Here is a 25,733-nt window from a genome sequence, read left to right on the forward strand (position 1 = left end):
CAAAACATCCGTCAGGAAGACTGTCAATTTTGCGTCACACTCAATCACATATCTACACACCGCTGCAATGTATGTGCATGTTCAAGTTTAGTTTGCTAGGTATCACTACCCTTCAGTTTGTTACTTTGCTTTTAGCCCATACTGTACATGGTTTGCCCAATTTCAGCCTGTCCTATCAAATGATACCGTCTGATACACATACAAAGTTTGTACGGGAAGTCCATCAGATAGCGTTTCTTGGGTGCACCTTTGTCGTGCTGACTTTGTCGTTTGTCGACTATGGTGGGTGTCGGTCAGCAGGCCTGCCAGTATTTGTCAACACAGTGATTGACATCGGCATGCTAGCGGTGTTTGTGATTGTGTGGTTGGTAGCGGTCTTTCTTGTATGATTCGAGGGAGTATTCACAATTAGATGGCTTCAGCAAACACAGATTTTGACTAGCGGTGAGAAAATACGAAAGTACCTGAAGTTAATGGCATATTTATTTCGGCTCACAGAGGATAGGGTAGTCCGCTCAGCTGAATAGCGCTCACGTGATACACAGGCATCTTACCGATATTGTCAGAACTGCATCACGGGAAGTGTCGTAACAATAAACGCATTGTTTCTATCAGCTGACCCAGTTCAAAGGACCGCGTACTGCGTTACACGTACTAACAAGCCATGTCTCCGTGGAATTTATTAGGACTATCATTGCCGTAAACGATGCTTTGCTAAAATCCTTTCATTAAACAAGATCAAGAGTCTGACGTGAAGCAAACTGAATCTTGCAGTCAGGTGTAATTTCATTTTAGTAGTGATGAGGACAAGGTCAACTGATCGAAGTTGAAAATAGAATTTTTGACTTATAGTGCTCGGTTTTTCGATCAAACACCGTAACTAGGAATGTTTCATTACAACGGCTTTATGCCCATCCTCTTCCCCTTAAAGGTCCCTCCTGCATTTTGACCACTACCTTGTGTGGAAATTTCTGAAGTATGTTAGCTTTGACGAGCTACAGAGCCGACATCCCACGGATTAATGTCAGATTGGAGTCTATTGTCGTAACATGCCGAACAAGGTGGCCCAGTGGCAAGTAATTTAATGAAACACGACGAAGAAGTGGTACTTCAGGATGTTTTTTTACTCCATATGTATGCCACGGGCGCGGAAAAAAGCTGTAATCGGCATATTATGATAACAATCGTTTAGCTGTAACACCAGCCCAGCTACCATGCGAATCGAAGGAAGCACGAGGACTGAGATACTGTCAGGTTTCCAAACCGCAGGGAGGAGCAATCGAGATGCCGACGAAACTTCTGTTCAGTAAGATTGTGCCCTAACCACTGACGCATCTCGAGCTCTCGAGCTCAGAGTAGGCATAATTTAACGTGAATTAGAAACTACTCTAATAGAATACATTGAACCGCTGAGTGGATTTTACTATCTGTACTAAAAGTCATTTTAATGGTTACGCAAGTTGTGCAACTCTGCATTCCTTGAATCACAACTTGTTGGCTGGAAAAACACCAAATAACAGGCTCCAGAACAATTTTTCACGAGCTGTTCATATCATCTCTCAGATATTTACTATCTTTATCACCCGTCAATTTTAGGAATGTTTTTTTGCAATTTACTGTGCTGCTAACATTTAGGTTCTGCGTCATGCTAAAAACCAGGCAGCTCACCTGTGATAACTAACAGTAAATTGGTCATTAAATGGTCCGAATGAAGGTGGGTGGATAAACATGAGTAGTAGTTCAGGTCATTTGACGTGTAATTCACACAGAGGGGAAACATTGTGCCACTACTATGGTTCACGTGCAACGTTCTTAGATGGTTCTTCTACGCAGAATAGCAATGGAAACAAGTGGATTTACCGGGACATTTCTAAGCCTATCCACAAGAGCCTAGGTTTGCTGGTGTATCTGATGCACGGAGCCCAGTGAATGATCAGCTAGCATTGTCACTCGTTGTTACCGTGACTTCCATTGACTTACAAAATCAAGAGCAGTATGTTGTGACGGCGTTCTCCACCCACCGTCGATCTCGGAGATAACCAGACCCAGAATGTTGGGTCGGGTGGTGGTGCTTGTGTGTTTTTGTGAATGTGTCTGTGTGACAGCCTTGGCGCCAACATGCGGAGAAACTTGGTCACATCCGGTCGGTTGGTTGCTGGTGTATGTATGTATGTGTGTGTGTGTGTGTGCATTTGTCTAATCCACCCGAGTATTTCCCGTGACAAGACAATGACAATGGCAAACATTAGTTTACCGAGTTGGCATTTGCTTGTCAAGCACGATAACATCGCCGCCTGTGTGCGTTGTTCAGCTCAAAACACGCGCACATTTATGCACACTAATCCCATCGAGGCTTGTCATTGTCAGTGGAATATCATGGGCAAAGACACCAGGACACCGGAATTGAGCGTATATGGTCTGTCCCTACGTGCATTTGTATGCCGCAGAAGTTGAGGTATGTGCATCTGTGCCGGAGAAGTTACTGTGTACATCGCTGATTAACACAGAACTTGCCGTCTGGTTTCCGTCGTCGGTCTATGCACGTGCGTACATCCACCATTTTGACCCGGCTTTGCTGAAGCTGATCGACTGAAAAAGGCGGTTTAAATCTGTCAAGTGCATAATGTGAAATTGGCGGTACTGTAAAGTATCACAACAAAATTGTGGGGTTGCATTCATTTGAATTTTGATGCAGTATTCCCTTTCACTGGATTGTGACACTTTATAGACATCAGCAGCAAAAGCAATCTGTCTCACCCCTTTTTTGAAGTGGTACACTGAGTGAGGATGTTCTCTAGACGTGTGGCTTGAGCGCCTATCTAAACGTTCTCTGGGAGCCGAAGCAATGCTTCGTAAATTATTGAACTACTGACTGATTTGCTTGAAATTAATCGGTCACTCTTCTCCCCTACATCAACCTAAACCAGTCAGATGACTGTAGCCATGTAGTAAACTTCAAATGCCATTAGATGTTCTTAGGACTGTACCCTTATGAACCAACAATTCTCACCAGTTTCTCTCCCATACAACGACACCCCCTCAGAAGGATTGGTTTTGAATCCATTGCATTTTTGTTAGATTTGCAATACTTCCATCCAACGAAGCTCGTCCAGTCACCAACTAGAAGCTCAGTTCGTTCACCCATAGCCTGGGAAAACAGAAGTGAAGAGTTGTGTATTGGAGACAGTAGCCAATATTGTTGATGCATGGCAGTATACTTTTCACTGGGGAAACTGGGAGAAGCTACATTGAAGATGGCCTTTTGGATGAATGCGCTCCACTGAGAGCTTAACTGGGCCATGTTTGTCAATGTCCCTAGCCATTTACGTGTCCCGTCTCGAGACTTTCATTCAGGGTTACCGCAATGACCAGCACAGCTGTGTTTTCTGGTAATGGCTTTCATACTTTCTCACCAAGTTATTGCTTGATCTCCCTTCGTTCACTTCCACCGTCCGCGTTGTTGTGCGAAAAGGGCCCTTTGAGGAAGTAAGTCGATTGATGGAGAAGCACGTGACCAGTCCAGCATAGCCTATGAGGTAGGATCAGTTCATCCATCACGAGGGGAGCTATTTCTTCCGAACACCATTCGACGTAATTCAGCATTATTGATCCGATGTTTCCAAATGAACTAGGCAACGATTTGAAGACATCGGTGATCAAACACTAGAAATCTTTTCACCTTTTCAGTCCGGGTCGACCAGACTTCTGACCCATATAAGAATACGTGCCGTACTGCAGCACTGTGAACTCAGCCCTTAACGGATGAGTTGATTTCCGGCCTACTCCAAATGTGACGCAGGTGGACAAAAACTGCTCCGGCATTCTCTATCCGGATGGAAATGCCTTCTGTAGCCAGACCACCAGAACTGATATGAATAAATCTACTACTTCAGTCGACTAATTCACAAGCATGAGAGTCGAATTTGATTCCAGTCAGTCTTGCAAGCGTGAAGCGCGTGAAACAATATTAATTAGCTTGTTCAATAGGTTTACATTTCAGCGGAGTCAGATCCAGCAAGGGTTATATCTACTACGTGCTTGGTGTTCATCGGCAAACGCCTTATGAAAATTTAGGCGCACAAGCATTAGCGGCTGGGAATGGATTCTCCCTGATGATGACGAAGTTGAAAAGAGAAGGGGAGACAGGACGAAGTTCCTCGGGTGTAGGTAGCGTCGCTGCTTCTATAAGTACGGATTTGCTGGTCGCCTCGGGGGAATAGCTTGCTGTCTCCGCACTTCCATCGCAGAGCACAGTATGATTTTTTCTTCAAATCGCCCCTCAGTACGATTACTGAGTCCCGCTGCTCTTAGCCTGATTGTCCCATTTGGTTTCGTACGATTACTGAGTCCCGCTGCTCTTAGCTTGATTGTCCCATTTCATTGCATGGTTGCACCTTATGGCCAGTGTGGCCCGCGAGGCCACTGTAGCACGCAAAGCCGACCACCACAAGGTTGCAACTCTTGGTTATTGTTAAAAACTACTCGTCTAGTGAAACACTATCAGTCCACGAACATGGGTCCCAAACACTTGGAAATGTACTGGTCTTACAAGGTCAACTGATACGACATACCTTTTATATGGTCCATGTATGCATGGTGTATTTTGAAAGTAAGCGGTTAAACGCACTGGTGTCCCTCAGTTTAAAAGAGCCAAGCGGACGGAGCTCCTGTACGCTTCAATTTATTTAGAACCAGAAAAATTGGTTTTTAAGTCGACAAAATCTCCCTCTTGAAACGTTGAGTAGAATTGTTCATACGCTTCACTGACGATCGACAAACATTTAGTTATCCCAATGAATGGATTCATATCACGCCCGAAGTTGTCTACAAGCTTGTCGATGGATTGTATTCTCAGCTGGTAGACGATTGACTAGTTCGTCACACGCAAACCATAGCTACAGTCTGGTTCCTACCGCATAGTCGGTCGGAAAAGCAGATTGCGTGTCTTTAGTTAATGTTTGGTCAAGAGGAGAGAGCGAAAAGGAAAAGGTGAATTGTGGGCCAATAACTGTATACATGTGAATGAGTGAAAATGGGGGTGTTGGGATATGGATGCCTAGTGCATCACACCGTGTTGTCAAGATTCTAAGGCACCTTCTCCTAGTCTGTTGATAGTATTCTGTCCACAGGTTTGTACATTCCGGTAAGAACGCACTCTGTCCAAATGTCAATGAAAAATGAGATGATCACGCCAGGTTTGATGATCAGGGGTGTAAAGCCTTTTCGAGAAAACTACTGATGTCTCATATTTACTATTGATTGGAAACCCTTCCGCTAATCCAATAGTATTCAATTGAATACTGACCGACACACTTACCGAATGAGTTTGCAACCGTTTCATTTTAGAACCCAATACAATGAGCCAACAAAATAAGCATGCGTTGTCTATGTACTGCTCTGATGTATACCTGCGCCACACGCATGAGGCAGACGACTTAGGATGCATTCAATCAAATACATTCATTCGAAAGGGTTTATCAGACCACCATATGTTCGGGTGCATTGTTCCCGGCGGTTGACTTGAAGCATACTAACTGGCTACAGCTGTAGTGGTCAGCAATAATCGATACTGCCGACGCAATTTGGTTGAGTTAATGGGCCGTGAACCTGTGCTGAGTATGATACAGGTCATGAGCAGTCAGATTCTTTATCGGGTTTAATGGTCCGACACATTCTGTATCCTGGCCGTTGATTGTGCCCGCACATGTATTCACAAAATGTCTATTTGCTACCTTATCTCAACCCCCATCTGCGACATGTGGCTATCAATCTTCCAGTATTCATCAACTCATCCATCTGTGTAAAGCCATCCAGCCCAATGACGACTAGTGTGTGAGGTAATGTTGAGGCTTCTCGTAGACTGAGCACGAATAGCTGATGTATAGTGGGAAACATTCCCCAAGTTGTTTGAAAGGGTCTAGTGTGAAAATTTGTGGTTTCGGAAAACGTTTAAAAGATAGAACATGCGGGTGAAATTATGATAGAATAGGACGAAGGATATCGTCACAGTGTGAAGAAGCGCGAGTCAGCAAGCTTGTTTTCGTATACATGCTGATTCTCTGTTGAACTTGCTGAAGTTAAGGGAAGATGTGGCTATCAGGACAGTTTCGTTGCACTGAAATGAAACAAAATTGATGGTTTGCCTATGTGACTAAACATCGCACTGGAGACGAGCCACCACCACCGACAGAATACCTTCAACGGTAGCCGAATTCAGAAAATAATCCTGCTCTACTTGCGACTCAAGTTTCACGCACACTGACCTTCCAAACTGGTTGAAATCCTTCTGAAATTCTATATTTACTCACCCGATCAAATTTGAATTTCGGAAATTTTGTTTGCTAGGTCGTTGCAGAACGACGGCATGTGGGTTTCCTGCGGTTGACCTGCAAGCAGTCGAGTATTCGATTTAAACTCTGGACGGTAATTGAAAGTGTCAGTGAATCAGCTAGCACCCGGCTTTTTCTTACTGCTGACACGGGTTTCGTACATATCAGGCGCACATCTCGAGCAACACATATTAGGTCCGAACTTGCACTGGGACCATTCAACTACTAAGTTGAGAGACCCGGCCTTCCCAGGTTTTTACAACATTGTATCAGGCAGTGATATAGTCCTACTTGAATTTACCTTGATTGTCACGTCACGTCCTTTGGACCACATGGGGTTTGAAACTGCTCTTCTTCCAGATGCATTATATTCACCTGCGTGCTAACTATCCGTGGTATCCTTTGGTCTACTGTGTCCACACGGCCCCCTACACAGAATACTTCAGTTCCATTTTCCTCAAGGATCTAAGGGAACGAATCTAAGAGACGATTGAAGGATTGCACTTGAGTAACCAAATGCGGCATCCAACATTCGGAGGCTGCATGTGGAAAAAGTGTACACCATCTTCCAACCTCACACACACACACACACGAATACGTTTGCCGACTGTTACACTGGATGCAACCAGCCATGAGAGAGATGGGGCTCCGGTTGAAGTCCGTCAGGGAAAAAAGATGATGTTCGTGTGTACAAGTTCCAGTATTTATTTTCATCAGGTTGATGGCATCCCAGATGGAGTGAACAAGTCTAATAGTTGGATAACTATTTTTTATTAATTCTTCTTAGGTGAGCTACCATAGGGATAAATGCTTTTTCTGATGCATATGTTTACCGCTTGTGTGCGTGTTAGATTAACAAACATACTGTACGTACGTACGTCTCTTTAGCTGAAACCACATCATGGCAGGCAAGCACACACATACGCACATGCGGCGCACAACTTGATAGAATGTTTCTTACTTTTCGGTGGTCAACGCAGCGCTGTGCACCTAGCGGTAGCATCGTTATCCTGTGCGCGTTCAGACCGGATAAGACTGTTGCCCGCTCAATTATGCCACAGTCCTGTGGACGGCAGTTTCAACGACAACGATAGAACAGAACCTGCATCAATGTAATGCGCGTTGTAATTTTCTTCCTCTCAATCTCGCTTTAGCTGTCTGACAGAAGGAAAAATGGGATTTACTTGCCTAAAAGGCATGACACAGTGACTGCATTCGTGATTTGTCTCTCCACCACCACCGCCACCGCCACCATCATCATCACAAAAGCGCTTGTTCCGCTTGCAGACATTTGTGTCGCTCCAGGACTGACTGTCACCCACTAGCCCTTTGATGTTTGCTATGTTGTTCATCTAGCAGCAGGTAGGTACCGTTGCGTGAATGATTTGAAGACAAAGTGCGGTGTGCAGGATGTACGTGCACAAGCCTTGGAGGAAAAACTCACACCCGCCTATTTGTATACATCCTGGAGCACATAGTACATGCGCACATAGGCATACACGTACGCACGGTAGACGGAATGTCAATTTTGACACTCACTGCCTAAAGTCAAAGGGATACCTGGAGAGCGACTATGAAAGTCCGGGATTGTTTAGGGAATGCACCAATTTATACTCCCCAAACCGGTGACACCGGGCAGTTTGAAGGGTGATTTCCTGAAATCTGACCAGAGTTTATTTTTGGCGATAAAAATGCGGACAAGAACATGTCAATGTTTATGCATTTCATGCCGAAGCTGGTGATTGGACAGCCAGCGATCCTGGTTGCGTGCAATCGCCTCAAGATAGCGGAGGATGTGGATTACTGCATTACTGTGTCGATCTTCGGGTTGCACAATGGTTAACATTGGGATAGCTGAGGCCCAGTAATGTCTTTTTAGGTGATAAACGCTGCAAGCAAAACTAACTTCGAAACTACACACACAAGTGGCTTGATGCAGTCTTGAAAAGCGGCGCTAGCCGTAGGCATAATGGATAATATGTATTAGGTTACAGGGTTGCAATTCCAGAAACCAATGTTTATAATTTAGGCGTGCACTTCGAAAAACTTGACGTGAGGTGTACACGTGAAAATACGGTAGTGTGTAGAGCATAAGAACCCCATCTAAGATCTAACAGATGTCAAATCCGTAAAATCGAGACCAAAAGTTTGTGAGCACCATCTGGTCTTCTCCTGAACTCTGTACACCTAGCGAGCAAATGACTAATAAAAATGCCAGGTTTGGATCTGCGAGCTTGAGTCCACAGTTTTCTCCGGACCCGTCCGTGTTAAACCGGGTTGGATTAAAACCACAGCAAAACTGCATTCTCAATCACTATTATCAGCGATGTTTATCCCACAAACACTAACCGGATTCAGAAACCGTTGAATAGAGATATGGGTGGCACTCTCTGTGGACGCATCTCGCCAAAGCTGACTCTGTATGCATGGTCAGACATAATGGCCTTGATTCTCCCGATTTCTCCGCTCACAGCTTCGGGGATCACTCAATGCGTATTGATATTTCGCAAATAGTGAGAATAACCACGAGTGTTAAACTGGACGCCAAGTGTTCAGTTCGGCGTGGAGCCGTAAGAAGTCCATCATGTGCAGGGGTCACTTTCTTTGGTTCTATCAGGTCATACATTGATCCAGAGACCAACCACCCTCAAACAACCTAAACAGCCGATGGTTTGTATAGAAAACAAATTTGATCCAAAGATGCCTTCAGATTTCCAAATAAGCTGACTGTGCTCTGATTTAAACGGGTCACAGGTTTCCACGTGGTGGACGCCTCAGTCGCTTTGTCACCTAAAGATCATAACAAAAGTTTCATTAACTTCCAGCGTTTCCAGCATTTTCGATTCGCCAGTGATACAGCTCTGTTCGTTGGAGAACAAATGCAATAAGGATGAGAAATGAATTATTCCGCCAACCCTCGTATGTCTTAGTCATATCAGGAAATGAGACTAGTGTCTCCTAGATGTTTCAGTAATCAGCTTCGGTTTGTCAGCACAATTCACCCCATTGTGGTTGTAAAATTCTCATCTACTTTAAGAAGCCGGACACCCGAAAATTGGGTGCTGAACTTGGATAGCACACGTCTTAAAAAATGTCCATGTGGATTTCTTCCCTCCTACCTTGGCATCATCCTGGCAACAGAGAAAAACTTTAAATCTTGTAATCACAACTTCGTTCCCGGAGTTACGAGTTACTATGATCGGTCGACCTGTGTAGTCCGCGCGGCTATCTTGACCAGAATGCATGAATACCATTCAGATTGGAACTGGGTGTGCATTTTTTGTCAGAAGAGTAGACCATTTTATTCGAAAGAGGCCAGAGAAATTTACGATGGGTTATAATCTACATTTTACGCTGCAAGATAGAACTACCATACTACAAGGCGCACTGAGATATCGTCACTCAGTCAGTTCTAGATTACGTTATCTGTAATATGTTTGGAAGTCCAGGTACTAAACATGGCACATTTCCCATATGGATCCGCGAACAACCGTCTTGGCGACCTCTATCTTTTGAACCTATACTAACCGTGTTTGTCTTTGTCACTTTCCCCGCATCTTAGACATCCTCTCCACTGTTGGGCAGCGTTGGAAGTAGGCGCTCACCGGATGTGGACGACCACACCAGTCCAAACGGGGGTAGTGGGTGTATCGGTGGCGGCGGAAGTGGAGCTTCCTCAAACCGAGGCGATGGTGGGGGCGCGGGCGGCGGCGGAGGAAGTGGCGGAGGTCGGTCGGGTGGTGATCGAAGTAGTGGCGGTGGAGGCGGTGGAGGTGGTGGTGGACGGTCAGCTTCTGGCGGAGGGCATCAGCAATCGTCTGGCCAGCATTTGGGTCACCCGACATCAAACCATCATCATCACCATCAACAGCAGAATCCGCTTACACCACAACAACACTTGTCACAAGCTAACACGCCCTTATCCCGGAGTCATACAAGCCAAGATATGAACAGTGAAGCGGGTAAGTACCACTCATACACGCACCGCTTCCGCGTAGTTACACAGCTTATGGTCCGTGAAGTAAATTTTTATCACATGAACCATACAAACCTCACAATGACTTGAGATATATGCAGTCAGTTCATTGGTTCTTCGTGAAATGAAAATGAGTATTTAAGGAGTAGAATACTCAAGCTATTTGGGAAATTTACCCCTTGAAATGTATGTTCGAAGCGTACTCCATTGCGTTCAGCATTGAAATGTTTTCCACTGAAGTAAACTGACGTTTATACCTTTTCCGCACCAGGTGACGGTGTAGATAATTCCGTTGGGTCCGGTGAGAATATGGATGAATTTGACCTGGAAGAAAAGGTAGCCAAAAGACAAAAGAAACGGGGAATTTTCCCAAAAGCCGCAACCAACATAATGCGAGCCTGGCTGTTTCAACACCTATCAGTAAGTTAATTGTGACGGAGTTGCATACACGGTCACCTGATCGTCTTCGATTTTTCAAAGTATCATCTCATTCTTGCGAATCACTACAAAATAACATCACCAGTCCCTTTCATCATACAAAGGTGCTGATCAGTCTGGAAAGGTTTTCAGAAGGCTGGCTAGCCTACTTAAATAATTGTCAAGAGAGTTAGCCTTTTGTTGTCTCCCATGGCTTTTACACACAGACACATAAACGTGCATGCTCAGGTATATTTGTTGTTTTCTATCCTCGCTATCGACAATAAAACGCAGGTGCTCCATCGCTATTTGTAATTCTGCTCGTTGGAGAACGAGGTCACACAGGGACGGGCACTCAGCGTTGAGGCCATAAAATTTTATTCACCTGTAAGGTGCCTTTAGGAGTAAAAGGTCTTTGTTTTAATCACCTGGATCAATAAGTTGACAGAGTGGAAGATGACAGGACGTGGTATTCTCTGAAGACTAAATGATAATCAATGATTTTTTAAAATTCTATCTGGACGCCTTGGATAACTGAAGACTATGAATTTCGACAAACTTAAAGGATAGACGTATTTTGAGAGGTACCTTTAACATTACGAAAAGGCTCAATTTTATTTCAGCATGTGAACTGTGGTCAACAGTTTCTGAAATCTAGCAAATTTTTGGTAATTTGCTGTATGATGTTATAAAGTGAACAAGTGATCGGATTCAGTAGGGGAGTACTCGGTGGTTTACGGACGGACTGGTTGGGCCATAAGTTTATCGACGTAAATAAAGTTCGATTCTGATAGCCCGATTTCTGTCAGGTCTTTGACCTGAAATCCCCGCTTACTAACAAGCTTCCAGGACGGACTTGCTCCGGCATCCGTTCTTATGAGGACATCAGTACCAGATGGCAGTTTCCTGAACGGCTCTACCTCTTGCAGATGGTCGGTTGGACAAGCGCATAGAACCTCTCGTTATTCATCGTCTTTTAGTTCAATACAGTAAATCACTTCACCTTACGGTATCACCTTCCATCATGCCAACCAGACCACTCCAAGAAGAGACCATTTTCTTGAACACGTGACACTAGCGTCCCCCTCAGTCACTGATTTGTGTAAAGTCCACTTCCCAAAGAACATTCTACCACGGTGACATGCCGAAAAGCCACTTTACCTTGTGTGTCCCATCTTGGATGTGATTGCCACAGATCCTTTTCATAATTTCATGAAATTCATGGCATCTTAGGGTCTATCTTAAGGTACATTTTTGTGTGCGTGATTCAAGCTTGTTCACTTTTGTGCCTATTGGGTAGCTTCAGAAGCTACAGGTAATAAGTGCTTGCCTCTTGAAAGCGAAGAAACGGTGACTTCCTAACATTTGAATCCTGGATAGTCCCGAATACAGCAGATTCATCATTCGAAGGAGGAACTATTGACCGATAATAAGATGTCAGTCGATTTTGATGAGGACATACGTGTCCAAATTGGTCCCTATTAATTGACTGCTTTCTTTTTATCAGCATCCTTACCCTTCGGAAGAACAAAAGAAACAGTTAGCCGCGGACACGGGCTTGACAATACTCCAAGTGAATAACTGGTAAGAATTTATGACGGGTTGACAGAACAATCATTTTTCTCTGTTTCAACACCGTTTTCGGCAAGTTACTGTATTTAAAACACGGACGCGCTTCTAATGCCTGTATGCATTTCGCACTTTTTCACCGAAGTTTTTACGTCGGACGAGCTCACGGTTGTTTCCGCACCGAGCAACCCCGCAATGGGCTGTTGATACAACCTAGACCACCTAATGACAATATGCTCTCCGCTTTTCTAAAGTCCACAACTGTCGTATACAGATGGAGACAGATTCATATAGGAAGTTAGCTAGCTGTTGGTCATCTCGCAGGTAGCTATAAGCAAACGTGTTCAGCTGTGGTTCTTCATGGCATTTTCAGTAGCTTTATGGTTTCCTTCAAGACTTGAATGTTGGTAATGACGACAGGTGACTCCCAACTACACCAGTTCTTTTCAACGAAAAAAGTCTCGCATATGCTCTATAAAAACGCAGAAAAATATACTTGGAATATTTCTCCACACAGACTCCAAATATCTTCGTCAAAAGCGGATTTCGGTAGCCTACAAGCGCCAATAGCCGGATGAGATTGCGGAGACATAATCCTACCAAAATGCATGACCACTTCCTCGGTACACTTTTGGGTCTGTCCGATAAACAAGCACTGTCCAGTTTCACAATCTCGGAGTGATTCGAACTGGCATAGTAACAAGCTGTCCAATTCATCTCAGCTTCGGTTGACAAGCGCCAGCAACCATAACCCAAAAAGATGCACACGCTCCTATACGCAGAAGATTTCGATGTCGATACGCACACAGATGGATGTGATTCTGGACGGATACTCTTCATGATATCCGCCGGTATATACAAGACGCATTAATTAGCAAGAATGACGTAATTTCCTTCTTTCGCATTTCCACCGCAGTAACGGGCTTAACCACGCAATCCCCTCTGTAATCAGATCTTTTACGAAAGGGGGAACGTAGAGCCGTATGATTTACACCGACGACAGCGCGGTAGAAAAAGGTGGGTAGGGTAAATAAGCTTGATAATCTACCTCAAAAATCGCCCCAAGGTGAAGTGATGCCATAGCAACTGGACAATAGAGTCCGAGTAAGTGAACAGCGGCCGTAGCGTGGGTAGACTGTGTAGCAATATCCTTTTGCATAGAATCTCGTATTGCCTATCTCGAGAATGAAATGAGTCTCTGAAAACAGTGTCATGCTCTGAGTAGTAGACAAATCAAGACAGCGCTGTCTGTTTTTGACATGAATACCATGGCAACTAATGGTTGAAGTGTCTCAGATAGCTATCTGAGAGAGGACAAGGCATATGTTTGATTAGACTTCCGGCAATCTGTCTTAGTCCAATCCTGATGTTAGAACTTTGCTCATTCGGCCCGTTATTTGGACTTACCCACCCCTCGGTTTATTGTCTGTCAGGTGAATCTGAAAGAAGGTTTTACTTGGTCCTTCAGGACAAAATTTTTTGAAACAAGAGGACGCATGATTTCATCGGGAATACTTTTTGGTTAGATGACTGAATGACAGATACAGAAGAAATTTGCTTCAGACGGTTGATCGGAATAGCTCGGTGGCTTATTTTTTCTCGAGAAGAATATTGTAATATCAGTTAGCATTACTGTTCTTCGGTCCTAAGACCCAGTATTTCGGTGTGTTATTTTGAGGTGTCTCACTTTGAGCTAACCTCGGAAAAGGTTTGTAAATCAATGAGTTGAAACTCAGTCATCCAAGAGTCTTGCTGCCTTTGATGTATTCGAGACACTCAATGCAAAATTTTATTCCACGGGTCAGTAGTCAACAAGCTCAAGCAGCTAATAAATTCCAGCTAAAAGTTTTGCCAGTTCAAAAGTGAGGACTAGTTGGATTTCATTTTCCAATCAAGGTATCGAAGATCATCGGTCCAGTCAGACCAATCTCCTTGGGAAGATGAAGCGAAACCGCTGGTAAAGAAAAGTTATGAGTCGCTGAGTTATCTATGAACTTTTTACGCAAACTAGAAGAACCACTTGTCTCAAGGTTGTCTGATCTTCCGAACGACCAGAATGTAACCCCCACATTTACATAAGCATCCCCGCTTCGCCCGGAATAGAGCTCGTAGTGAAAACTCGTTTGTCAATAGTGTCTGATTGGATCGAATAGAGCTAAGAACTAGAAGACAGAATCATACAGCGTAGCCTTATGATTGGTAGAAATCAAGGACGCCATTTGTCAGCTGACGGGAATGTGTGGTTTGCGGCCCAGGGCAAGAACAGAATGTTCACGTGTTTTGGTGGCCGTATCTGAATTACGAATGACGTAACTGCTTTGACGAGTAGCCTTTGATTGATACAGTAATATTCGATGACTTGCTTTGAATGGCAGGCCGATTCCGTGGAATGCGTTGATCAGAGGATTGGCGTTTGTGTTCGTCACATGGTTGTATCGTCCACTGCAAATCTGTACATTCTCTCCTCAAGAGCAGTAGGACAAACGCGGTTTACCAAAAATTGGCACACAAATGAATGCATAGACACTGTGGAGTACTCGGCTAGCGAACTTTCTTTTCACCTGCGCCCCTATTGAAGATAAGCTTCAAGAAGTTAGTTATTTACTTCACCAGAAGTCAGTTGAATGTATATCGGTGTCCTGTTCACTGCTGACCTTGCCGTTTCTGAAACTCGATCTTCTGTTCAAAAACAACCAGACCCACTGGCTTAGTATGACAGACAGGTTCTTCCTCGATTTAAAAACGGCAAAACTGTCGAAGTGGCAAGAACTGCTGCTGCTTTATATTGAGTGCACCGTCGATAAACTTAGAGGAGCCATTTAAATCCGCTTCCCCAATAAAAAAAGTAATACCAGGGCTTTTGTTCATAAAGGAAACTACTCAAAGGGTTGCTGAAAACTCTTCGATAACCCACGATCGTTTCACACTTCTTGGACCTCATCAGGTAGGCGCAGCTCTCGAGTTTCTCTCAACCTTATGTTCTACTTGAACCCAAGTTGGACATATTTGGACAAATATTCTCACCTGCTTATCCGTGTCGAAGAGTTCGCAGCAAACTTGTTAGTAGTTTCTTTGTTAAAATATATTGTGGTATCTCAGGTATCTTACCAACTGAAAATGGAGCAATCTTTTGCAGCACATTTAGCTGAAGAATATCATAAACGAGAGATTCAGCTGAGTCTCCCATGAAAACCAAATTTATTTGCAGGTGAGGGTATTTGTTGTAATGCCAAGCCTCGAGTTCGGACAAAATTTTAGATAATGTAGTATTCTGCCAGATGCGAAACCGTATTACACCCTACATAATTTGCTCTGTTTCTGGCTGTCTTTCTGAGACGAAGTATGGAATTGACAATTAGAAGTTACCAAACTTGAAGAGCAAAACTTGAAGTGAGAAAATGTCTCGTCTGCTGTCTTTCCGATGATTTACGAGCAATCCACCAATTAAGATATCATGATCGCCGGATCATTTTGGGCTAAACAATGAGAACCTCAATGTTGCGGAGTCAGTTCGTTTCGTGTAATATAGTTTTCCGCAGAGAAACAATAATGGTATCAGAGTAACTCTCAAATCCTTTTCAGATCATAGTAAGACGCTGCATTACCTAGTCAGTAATGCTTGAAGGAACTTCAGCTCATGTGGATGGCCGCTTCATACTATGACTCGCCAGGGAGAGTAAAGTTCGACGCAGTACCTTGTCGCTACTACGGGTCTAGTGGTCGGCGACTTGATTTTCCACTCTCACCAGGTTGAACCAATAGTCTACGAGGTCACTGCTCTGCAGCCACAGCTGAACTGATAAGTGGCTGTTTGATAAAAATGACCTTGAACTTTTGACCGGTGACAGTGGCGTGGCCTTGGCACCTGTATGAGCGTTCAGTTGTGCTGCAGTTCGGTGCAGATTGGCGGTTAAGGTCCGCTTAAACTAAGTACAAGTAAGGTCACCAGTTCGTGAAAACTACGAATAAATAGACTTCATAAGTGCCGTGATTTGTGCCTCTCTGGTTCTGACGAGTTTCTGAGACTTTAGTCAAGAGCAAATAAGACTATCATGCAGAAATGACTGAACGGACCGCAACCGTCCAACCAAATGAGAAATATTTGTCATAGAGTTCGTCCATCGCTGCACTTGTGTATATAATCGTGCCTTGTTTTGATTTGCATAGCTATACTTTCCACCCTACTTTGCCTTTTCAGGTTTATTAATGCGCGGAGACGGATCGTTCAGCCAATGATCGACCAGTCGAACCGAGCGGGTAAGTCTACGTTCACTTTTTTTTAGTATCTTACATCCAGCTGGGCCATCCGTCAAGTTTCGATTAGCAATAGTCATTTGGTGTCTTTAAAGAAACTCTCAGGCGTAATGTAGCTACACAACTCACCATATTCCTTCTGTTCCAGTGGTTGTAAAATTATCACAGTGATTCATCTTAACTTTCTCATGAACATCCCTCTTACGAGGTAACTGCGCAAAAATCCTGACGTAACTGATCAGTCTATATATTCACATACACAAGAACAACAGTTTACGCTACAGACAGGATTTCAGCTTGATCTAGCATGGTAACTGAATGCCTTCGACCCAGTACTGCTCAGCTACATCGTAATACTTATCGCTGCATTCCGTACAATCTCTCATGCGGTTTGAGTTGAACGTACATTAGTAGATACGTGAGTACTTGACACACTTGCATCCCCCCTCAAGGAAGAGTGTACCGTTCACTCACTTATCGTGTTTAGCGCGCCAGGTGGGCCTAGTCTGGTTCAAATCGGTGTAGATCAACAAGAAGCGATGCATGACCTACCACTGTCCGGAAACACAAGCCGAGAGAAACAAGGTAGCGCAACCACTTATCGGGTAGTCTGATTTCATATATGGAATGTCCTGTATGTATGCATTTATAGGTGTGTTTGTGTGCGTGGATACCGAACGGTGTGAAATTGATGTGTTGGTGAAGTGAACGATTTGCCCGCGAGGTTGAAATGCGACCTGTTGCGCATTCCGGGAGTAGAGTCGTCTAATCGGTTTGAAATCACATACAACATGCACCTGTGGTTGTGTCAACCATCGTATAACTTTCCTGAATACAACAGGCTTCCCTTCGCTTCTATTTTCCCGCATCTGTCGGAACAGGACCACATGGCTATCCTCCTGACGCCGCTGGATGTCTGCCCTATATGGATAATCAGCACTTTGCAGCTTATGGCCGTTCGGGTAAGTATTGAATTTCACACTCATTCTGCCCAGCGCGTCGTGCCTCTATTGTAATCACAGTTGCCATGTCTCATGTCTGATCTGCCTACCCATTCGTCTGCTTATGACGTGTGAAAATGATTATAGGGACCAGGATAAATTTTCCCTGATAGTTTCCTTTTGTTCTTTCAGGCTTTCATCCCAGTGGGCTACCCAGTGCAGAGTTGTACGCCGCTGCAGCAGCAGCTGCTGCAGCTGCCGCGGCAGGAGGATCCTCCGCTGCTGATATGGACAGCCCAGGTGGTGCCGGAACTACCGGATCCGCTCGTCCCGGGGTGAATGATGGCGGATATGTACCAAGTTACCTCGTAGGTGGAGGCATGTCCGATTCGGAATTCGGACCGGCCAGTGCACTATCCAGTTACCATCGGACAGTTGGTGGCTACCCATCAATGTTGACAGGTCACCTACCCTATGGATCTTCCTATTCTGCTCCCTCTCCGCCGCCTACTGGTAATGGAAATTCCGGTCGACCAAGCAATCCGTTTTCGGGATCCGGGCAGTTTGGGTTATTTCCGAACGCCGCCAATAACACCACAGATATGAACTACGGTTTACCTGACAGTAAACTTCGAGGGTCCACAGATGCAGAAACTGTCCAGAAAGCGGCCGCTCATCAAGCTACGATGGCCGCCGCACACTACGCTGCAGCTGCCTTAGCACTGCAGCACCAACAAAAACGAGCGTCCTACACATCTAACAGCACAGGACCTTCCAATTCTCCCCCTGGTGTTCCATACACTCCGCCAAACGGATCCTATCGTGGCATGACCAACGGACACTTACCACAGTCCAGTTCTACGCATCACTCTTCTGGCACTACGGCGTTTGGTGGATCAGCTGGAATTATTCAACCCGCTCATCTGCAAACTCACGCAGCCGGTGGAACGAATGGTCAAGCATTGATTGGGTCTACTTCACCCAACCCTTTCTCATCCTCAAATCGCCATCCATTGGGACTCCCTAACTATGGGCATCACAGCAGTCACCTAGGTGCTCATCCCCATACAGGAGGCTTCCTTCCTTCTGTGGGTGGGCAGGATAGCTTACCACAGCCTTCTCTGCAAGACATACACGCGGGTTAGTCACCATCATATGAAATGCACAGTTATCGCCCTCTATGCATCTTGACCTGGTTAGAATTTGATTTCACAATCCCGGTGCTCCCACTCACCTGAGTTAATACCTCGTCCAGCTGATGTGTGTACAGTGGAGCTACGTGTGAACAATATGACTTCCCAATGGCCTGGGCCACCCATGTTGTACATTGTCCACTAAGAAGAATGGGATGTCTGAATTCTCATCGCTCAGCCCAGATAATGCTGTTTCTGTTGCCTGCCCGCGACATTTAAAACAACCAGGTAACAGTCAGCGTCCAGCTCAACCAATGCACACTCCGCTCCCACACTTTTTTTGCAGTGCAGCAGAAGTTCAAGAAGCATACTGCTGTGGTGAAATACCTAAAGGCTGTTGTTATTGAAGAGGAACGATAATACTGAGTATCTCCCATTGCACCGAATTACTCTGGCCCAACACTTGTTATTTTAATGGGTTACTCCAAATATGATGTATCTGTCACTGTAACTAAGCTAACTTTTTGCAGTTCACCCCACTGCACAGCCCCTACCCATTTGTTCAACCTCACAGTTCACCAAGTACCCATCCAGACACCTTCAGCAAACTCAGTTGTATACTATTCCGAAGGTGTGACACATAGCACCGCTTATTTCTAACCGAGAACAATATGACAAACTTTTGTGCGGTTATCTCTATGCTTTTGCTGCGGACCAATGAGAACCACACCAGTCGCCGGATTCCTGCTCCAACCCCCGGGATCATCACGCACAAAATCTATCCCCACATTCTCTATCACAGTTGTTCTCTCTTTCTTTTCTGACAGTTTGTTCCTTTTTTCCAGGAAGTCCTCCTCCGTCTTTGTAGTTCAATAAATTGGTGTGCCAGTTGCCGAACTTTGTTGTTTTGCCCTTTGGTTCCCGGCTTTCGAGGTTCGCGCACCACTGTGTCCGCAATCATTAGTTTTAAGTTGCTGAGGTACCACAGAGATAAACGAAATAGTGCCTGTGAGGAGAAAACAGAGTCAATCTTCCTGTTATCATCCTAATATTTATCATATAGTTTATTTCTCGGTTTGCTTTCAGATTGGTATTAGGTGAGCAGTATATTGATTATACTGAGTATGGAAATTCTCTCCCTACACTGTACATAAAATGATTAACGCAATAAGTTCGCCGGGTATATTGATGCAACGTGGATAAAATATGGTATAACGCTTGTGTTAGAAATCACCACCACATGTCAATGAGTGTAGGTTTCTTTGATTTGAAAACTAGATCACCCATGAACGATAACACCATGAGCCAGTCGGTGGTGTGTGTAATTTCTGAGTGCTAGTTTGGTCACTCAGTCGGACAGTAAATAAGCGGACAAGAAGAGACCGGTGAGCAGTAGAAACGTGCATGACGGGGCTACATCTTCTAGCAACCGGAGTTAGGGATCGTGAGCATAGTGGCTTGCTACGGGTTCTTGCCCTAGGTAGGTGTAAGCCAACGTTCTTGCCGTAGGCTCTTTGAGTTTATAGCTTAACAAAGGCGCCAAAAGGACCGCAAGAAATCACTTGTCATAATACTGCATATCGTCAGTCGTGACGTACCAGCGTGGCCAGATTAGCCGCATTTGCCCGGCTAGCGTAAATGACAGGGTACAACGTCATGCCTGATCTAGACACAGAAGACACGTGTGTTAGGTGTAGCTGAGTGAAGTTCACGTGACTGGCGGGCCCAATTAATGGCGAACTATGGTTGCAAGCCAAATCACTGTTCGTGTTCCTACAACCATGCTAAGTAGTATGCCTGGAAGGCATACTATGACACGTACGTGACGGGTAGACGGTTACGTATGTGACCAATGGGTGGATCTCCAACACCAAAGGTTCCTCATGATGAGGTGGGCTAATAAGGTGTTCCGATTTTTATCCTAACGCACAAGGCTGTATTGTTTGATCGGTTGGTATGTATACAGACTACATTGGTATCGTATATGCGGTTTGGTAAAAAATGCCTAGTACTTCGTTGCTATAGTGAACTTGGTCCGGTATGAGTCTTTTCGTGATGTTGCAGACGGGTCCAAATTTACTGTATCGGTCAGAGTGGGAAAGAAAATATTCCGAACACATGTGGAGGATATGTGAAGCAATTTTCCCTATGATAATTTACTGCTTTGTGTCGCGCTCTCATTCCTGAACTACCTCGAATACGATCCTTATAATGGATTTGCATGAACAGCGTTGCGTTTGGCCATATCAGTGTCAAGCCTCGATGTCGAATGTCTATATAAATTTACTATCCAGATAGATGAACCTTGGTTTAATGAAGTATTCCAAACATATTGTAGACATGCGTGATACTGAGGAAACTGTCATAGATTATTTCATGGTTTGATGGAATCTCACCACTTTTAACTATACCCTTCCAACCTCCCAGCGAGAAGCTAGGAACCGGTTTATTCAGATGGTAATATTTTATAATTTGGGAACATTGTGCATCCCGACTATCCTTAGAAAATCACGTGATACGATATCTCTGACTGCAGCCGCCGCTCTGCAAACTGGGCAGTTTTCCGCTGTCCAGACATGAGGCCTAAAAAATTATCGACTGGAAGCCGATAAATGAATGATGGTCTTCTCAGCTGCCCAACCATCTTTTTTGGACTACCCGCAACATTCTTCAGGTCCGGAAATTACCGTTTTTTTCAATTAATTGATGTGCATCCGGCTACGGCACGTAGTTTTGTAGATGGGAGAGCAATTTCGCCTCTTTTTCACTCTGAGGCAATAAAACAACGATAGCGTTTTTTATGACACAAAGGTATGAATGTACTCCAAAAATAAGACGTCCTTACGCATTACATTAATGTTCTGCGTGGAATTAGTGCAGCAAAAATCAGTTGTTTGAGTCCACTACTGTCATTCACTTCAGATAACCTATTAATCCCATACAAGAATCTTCTGCATGAGGAACAGTTAGAATCTAGTGAGAGCGAATAGTTAAATCAGAAGCAGACATTCAAATAGATGGCGGATAAGGAGATATTTCTGAAGGGTCGTTATATCTGGCTGTTTTTCCTTTAGGAGTGATTGGCACACCCAGCGTGATAAATTGTTGCCCCTCAGGTCAGTTTATCTAATAGCCTTCCATGGAGATTTCGTCCTGTCGCTGCTGGAAAGCCGAGAAGTACTGCACGGATGTTTCATCCTTATTGAGAGTTATTAGCATTGCGCATATCACAAAACTCAACTGGTTCAGAACCTAATACCTAATAGCCAGCGGCCGAACACTTAACCGTCCTGTCTGTGGAGACCAAATTGCAGTGTGATTGGCTTTCATTTAGACAGGAAAAAGCTGTACACTGCTCCTCGGCTTTTCAGCATGGATCGGCGTCACTGGCAGTACGAATTGTTAGTGGAGAATTACAAAATCTTCCCACACTACAATCTATCTTATAACCATCATACGGCATCGTAATTTATTTGCCGTGGATGTTTCAAAAGTGCAACTCAGTGGTTTAATGCATCATAAAATATTTAGTAAATATTGTTGACATCCCTGCCTGATTATTTCGGAAGGACAATAAACATCGCAGTTGATAGACCACGGACAATTGTCTGCAGCGAGTCATCTGTTCGAAGTATCGCTTTGTGCTTCGAAGGGTGTGACGGTGAAACTCGGTAATCGGCAATCACAGTACGTCATCCCACTCAAAGCAACCCTATTTTCTCCTCCTGGGCTCCACGTCGTGCTTGTTTTCTTCATTTTTTATCCGATCACTCAACGGTGACTGGTTGGCCTACAGATCATCATAGCTTTTTACTGACTTCATATTCTTGTAAACGTAGAAAAAATCATGTAAGTTTGTGGGTGTCTACTGCTGAGAGTCGGTCAGCACCAGATCACATGATATGCTGTTGCAATAGTGAAAATAAGTTATGCTGCTTGATACTTCCTTCTCTCAAAATAGAGCCTCTTATGAAAAGAGGCTATTGCTCTGGAGGGTCCAAAACAAATCGATAGCAGTCGTGACCTATTGTACAATGACCCAAGCCTCAATACCCCATTGACTGCAGTAGTCTCTCCTGGGATTATCATATTCCCATTGTGTGCGCTGCTGTGTTGCTTGGCTGCTTGGTCAACATTCAACTCCCCCGGACTCTTGATAACCCTCCACGAAATGCCTATTCACTACAGGTTTCCACTTCTTCTCAGAAGTTGTCTCAAGGATAGTTGCGTTCGTCTGGACAATCCAATTCACTGTTTCCTCCTTCGCATCACGAATGGTCATGCCAACAGAATGTCCGAAAACTATCGTCGAATAAATATTTCTATGTTTCACAATGATACACTTCCTATAAAGAATATCATAAACCCATAATGTATGTGTCACAGTTGAGTTTCATTTGAAAATGACTGTGTAACTTCCTATACGTCCAGCTCAGTGCTCACGTATTAAATGGTGAAAACTTGGCCGTTTAACAAGCACAACGAACTCTAAAAAATCGAAGCGGAAGAGTTTTCAGCAGTTACATATGAGATACACTACATCAGTGCGACTTCTCTTCATTACACGAGGTGTCAACTTTCGGTGAATAATGGGTCGATCGAGGCAGAAACTCAGGGGAAACAGCGAGAGAGTTATGAGTGTGTGACTTCTCTTCATTACACGAGGTGTCAACTTTCGGTGAATAATGGGTCGATCGAGGCAGAAACTCTGGGGAAACAGCGAGAGAGTTATGAGTGTGTGTGTGTGTGTGGGAGAGTGAGAGCTGTATTATGAAAACCTCCATGGAGGACGGAACTTTCGTGATATTCGGAATCTACTCCTTGAAATGTTCTTATCATCTAGACGCTAACTTATTTTCCCAAAGCTCTAAATATCTCCTGGTTACAAATAAACATATGAAAACATTTGCTTCTTGGATCTACGGTAGAATTTGTAAAAACATCAGCTTTATGTTCACGAGTGACAGCTATTACTGAATGAAATCGATGTGACGCAATAGTCAAGGCGCCAATTTAATCAACCGGGGGTCCACTGATCGAACCTAACCTGGGTATCTCGCCTGCTCATGTCTAGGCTTGCGCAACCTGACGTTGTCTCTGCCCTGACGTTTACTTTGGGTGACGTGACAGCTAGGTACGGAAGGGATGTTCCAGACGAAGGATTATTTTTTACTGATTTTTATAGTGAATTTATTACTTACCTGTGCGGTTACCTGGCACACATGGAGACGATTATGAGAATTCAGCTGTGTGGCGCCGAATTCGGCAATGCTAGCTTCGTAACAAAGCGCGGCATATACGGCTCTTGGGAGAATGCCTTGTGATCAGTCGTTTCAGCATCACGGGGCTCATTTTGGCAAACGAGCCCAGATGTTAGGGAAGCACTTTCGTTTGTAAATTGCATTGGTGTTGACAAGAGACTCAACTAAAACTGTCGATGATGATACTCTTCAACTGCGTGTGCTGCACGAAGGCCGCGTCTTGCCTCAAATGGCTAGAATGATATCTGAGATACAGAATGGGTTTTTTTTGGTAAAGCACACTAATCGTAAGCTTGCTGAAAGGTTCAGGGAAAACCTACGAGTGATGTGCTTTGCCTAGGTGTTCTTTCCATTGTGCAATAGGTGATACGGACTGTACCGGATTCCGTTCTTTGCTGGTACCGGTACAAATAAGTCACGAACAACATTACGGACTATGTTTGTTGGAAATTCGAGATCTAGCCTTCCCGACGATTCCCAAAGAGGGTGAAATATGAAGTGGGCCGTCCACAGTTTTCCTCAACTTTATGAGTAGTGCCAAAGAAGGAAATAGACTTATAAATACAATTCCACTAAACATTTCAAGTTGGAATGCCACGGATAATCCAAAGAAGCTTCTCAAAAAAATCGCCGGACTGTGAAGACATTATGTCGGTGGACTGGTTTATTAGAAAAGAAGTTTCCAAACTAACCGAGTGCCCCTCCGTTCTAGCTATCAGAAGTTTAAAAAAACTGGGGTCGAAAGGTGGGATTGAAGTGCTACCCTTTCAGAATCCACAAATTATGTTTTTGAGCTTATTGATGGAACAAAACTCAGGCGACCCTGAATTTCTACGCGGACAGCTCTATTTCGATCCTAAACTCAATTTTGTCGTGCGGTGAAATTTGTTCCAATAACCCGCAACTTATTGCATTGTGAGTTGCTTCCTTTAGGAAAATATACTGCGACATCTCAAATATCGTGCCAACTGAATTATGAGGCGGCCTTTGTGCAACACATTCAGTTGTGGAATATCATAAATGAGAGATCCAGTTGAGTCTCTCATGAAAACCGAATTGATTTGCAAATGAGCGCATATCTCAAAGACAGTGCAATTTGGGTTCAAGTAGAACATAAGGTTGACGGAAACTCGGGGACTGCGCCTACTTGATGAGAAGAGCGAAACCGGTCGTGGGCTGTCGAAGAGTTTTCAGCAACCTCCTGGGTAGCTTCCTTCATTGCATTCACGTTTTAGTTGAATATGAAATCGGGGTGAAAGCGGGGATCAAATCTATCAGTAGATTTTGATCCACGTTGTTGTGCTTCTTACAATGAGCCTGTTACTCGGTTTTTCTATCAATAGAAACACGGAAAGTCACAACAAACTGGAACATACCAAAAAAGCTATGCATCATTTCAGATCAAAGGGACGTTTTACTATTTTCAATTCAGATTTTGTCCTGTTCTTCAGGCCACTCTTGTTGAAAAGCCGAGAAGTACTGCACGGCTGTCGTCAGCATTACGCATCTCGCAGAACTTAGCTAGTTTAGAACCCACTGGCTGGAAGGTCAGTAGTCGACGGCTAAACAACACTACGGTTATCTGGTAGTGGTGAGATGCGCACTGCTGATGATAAGGATGAAACAGTTGTACAGTACTTCTCGGCTTTTCAGCTTCACTGATGGAACGAATTGTCAATGGAACATCACCAGATCTCCCCAAACTATCACCAATTTCTCAGTGTTAGAAGTAGTTAATCAATTAGGTGCACTGCTTGTAGTCTTTAGCATATATATATATATATATATATATATATATATATATATATATATATCACACATTGGTTATATTGTATATTTTATTGAATGCTGAC

General features: G+C 44.1%; 1 protein-coding gene across 1 annotated transcript in view; it reads left to right on the forward strand.

Annotated features, from left to right (window-relative positions):
• T265_01203 (hypothetical protein) overlaps positions 1-19,516 on the forward strand; it is a gene marked incomplete at both ends in the record, with an annotated part of 62,078 nt that extends 42,562 nt beyond the window's left edge. The window contains 6 exons of the mRNA XM_009165188.1: positions 9,892-10,291; positions 10,577-10,725; positions 12,230-12,306; positions 16,490-16,548; positions 17,427-17,507; positions 17,679-19,516. Coding sequence (XP_009163452.1) covers positions 9,892-10,291; positions 10,577-10,725; positions 12,230-12,306; positions 16,490-16,548; positions 17,427-17,507; positions 17,679-18,631 — 1,719 coding nt within the window. The remainder of the gene's footprint in view (positions 1-9,891; positions 10,292-10,576; positions 10,726-12,229; positions 12,307-16,489; positions 16,549-17,426; positions 17,508-17,678) is intronic.
• Positions 19,517-25,733: the final 6,217 nt, after the last annotated feature.

This window comes from Opisthorchis viverrini, assembly GCF_000715545.1.
Source record: "Opisthorchis viverrini unplaced genomic scaffold opera_v5_13, whole genome shotgun sequence".
NCBI lineage: Eukaryota > Metazoa > Platyhelminthes > Trematoda > Opisthorchiida > Opisthorchiidae > Opisthorchis > Opisthorchis viverrini.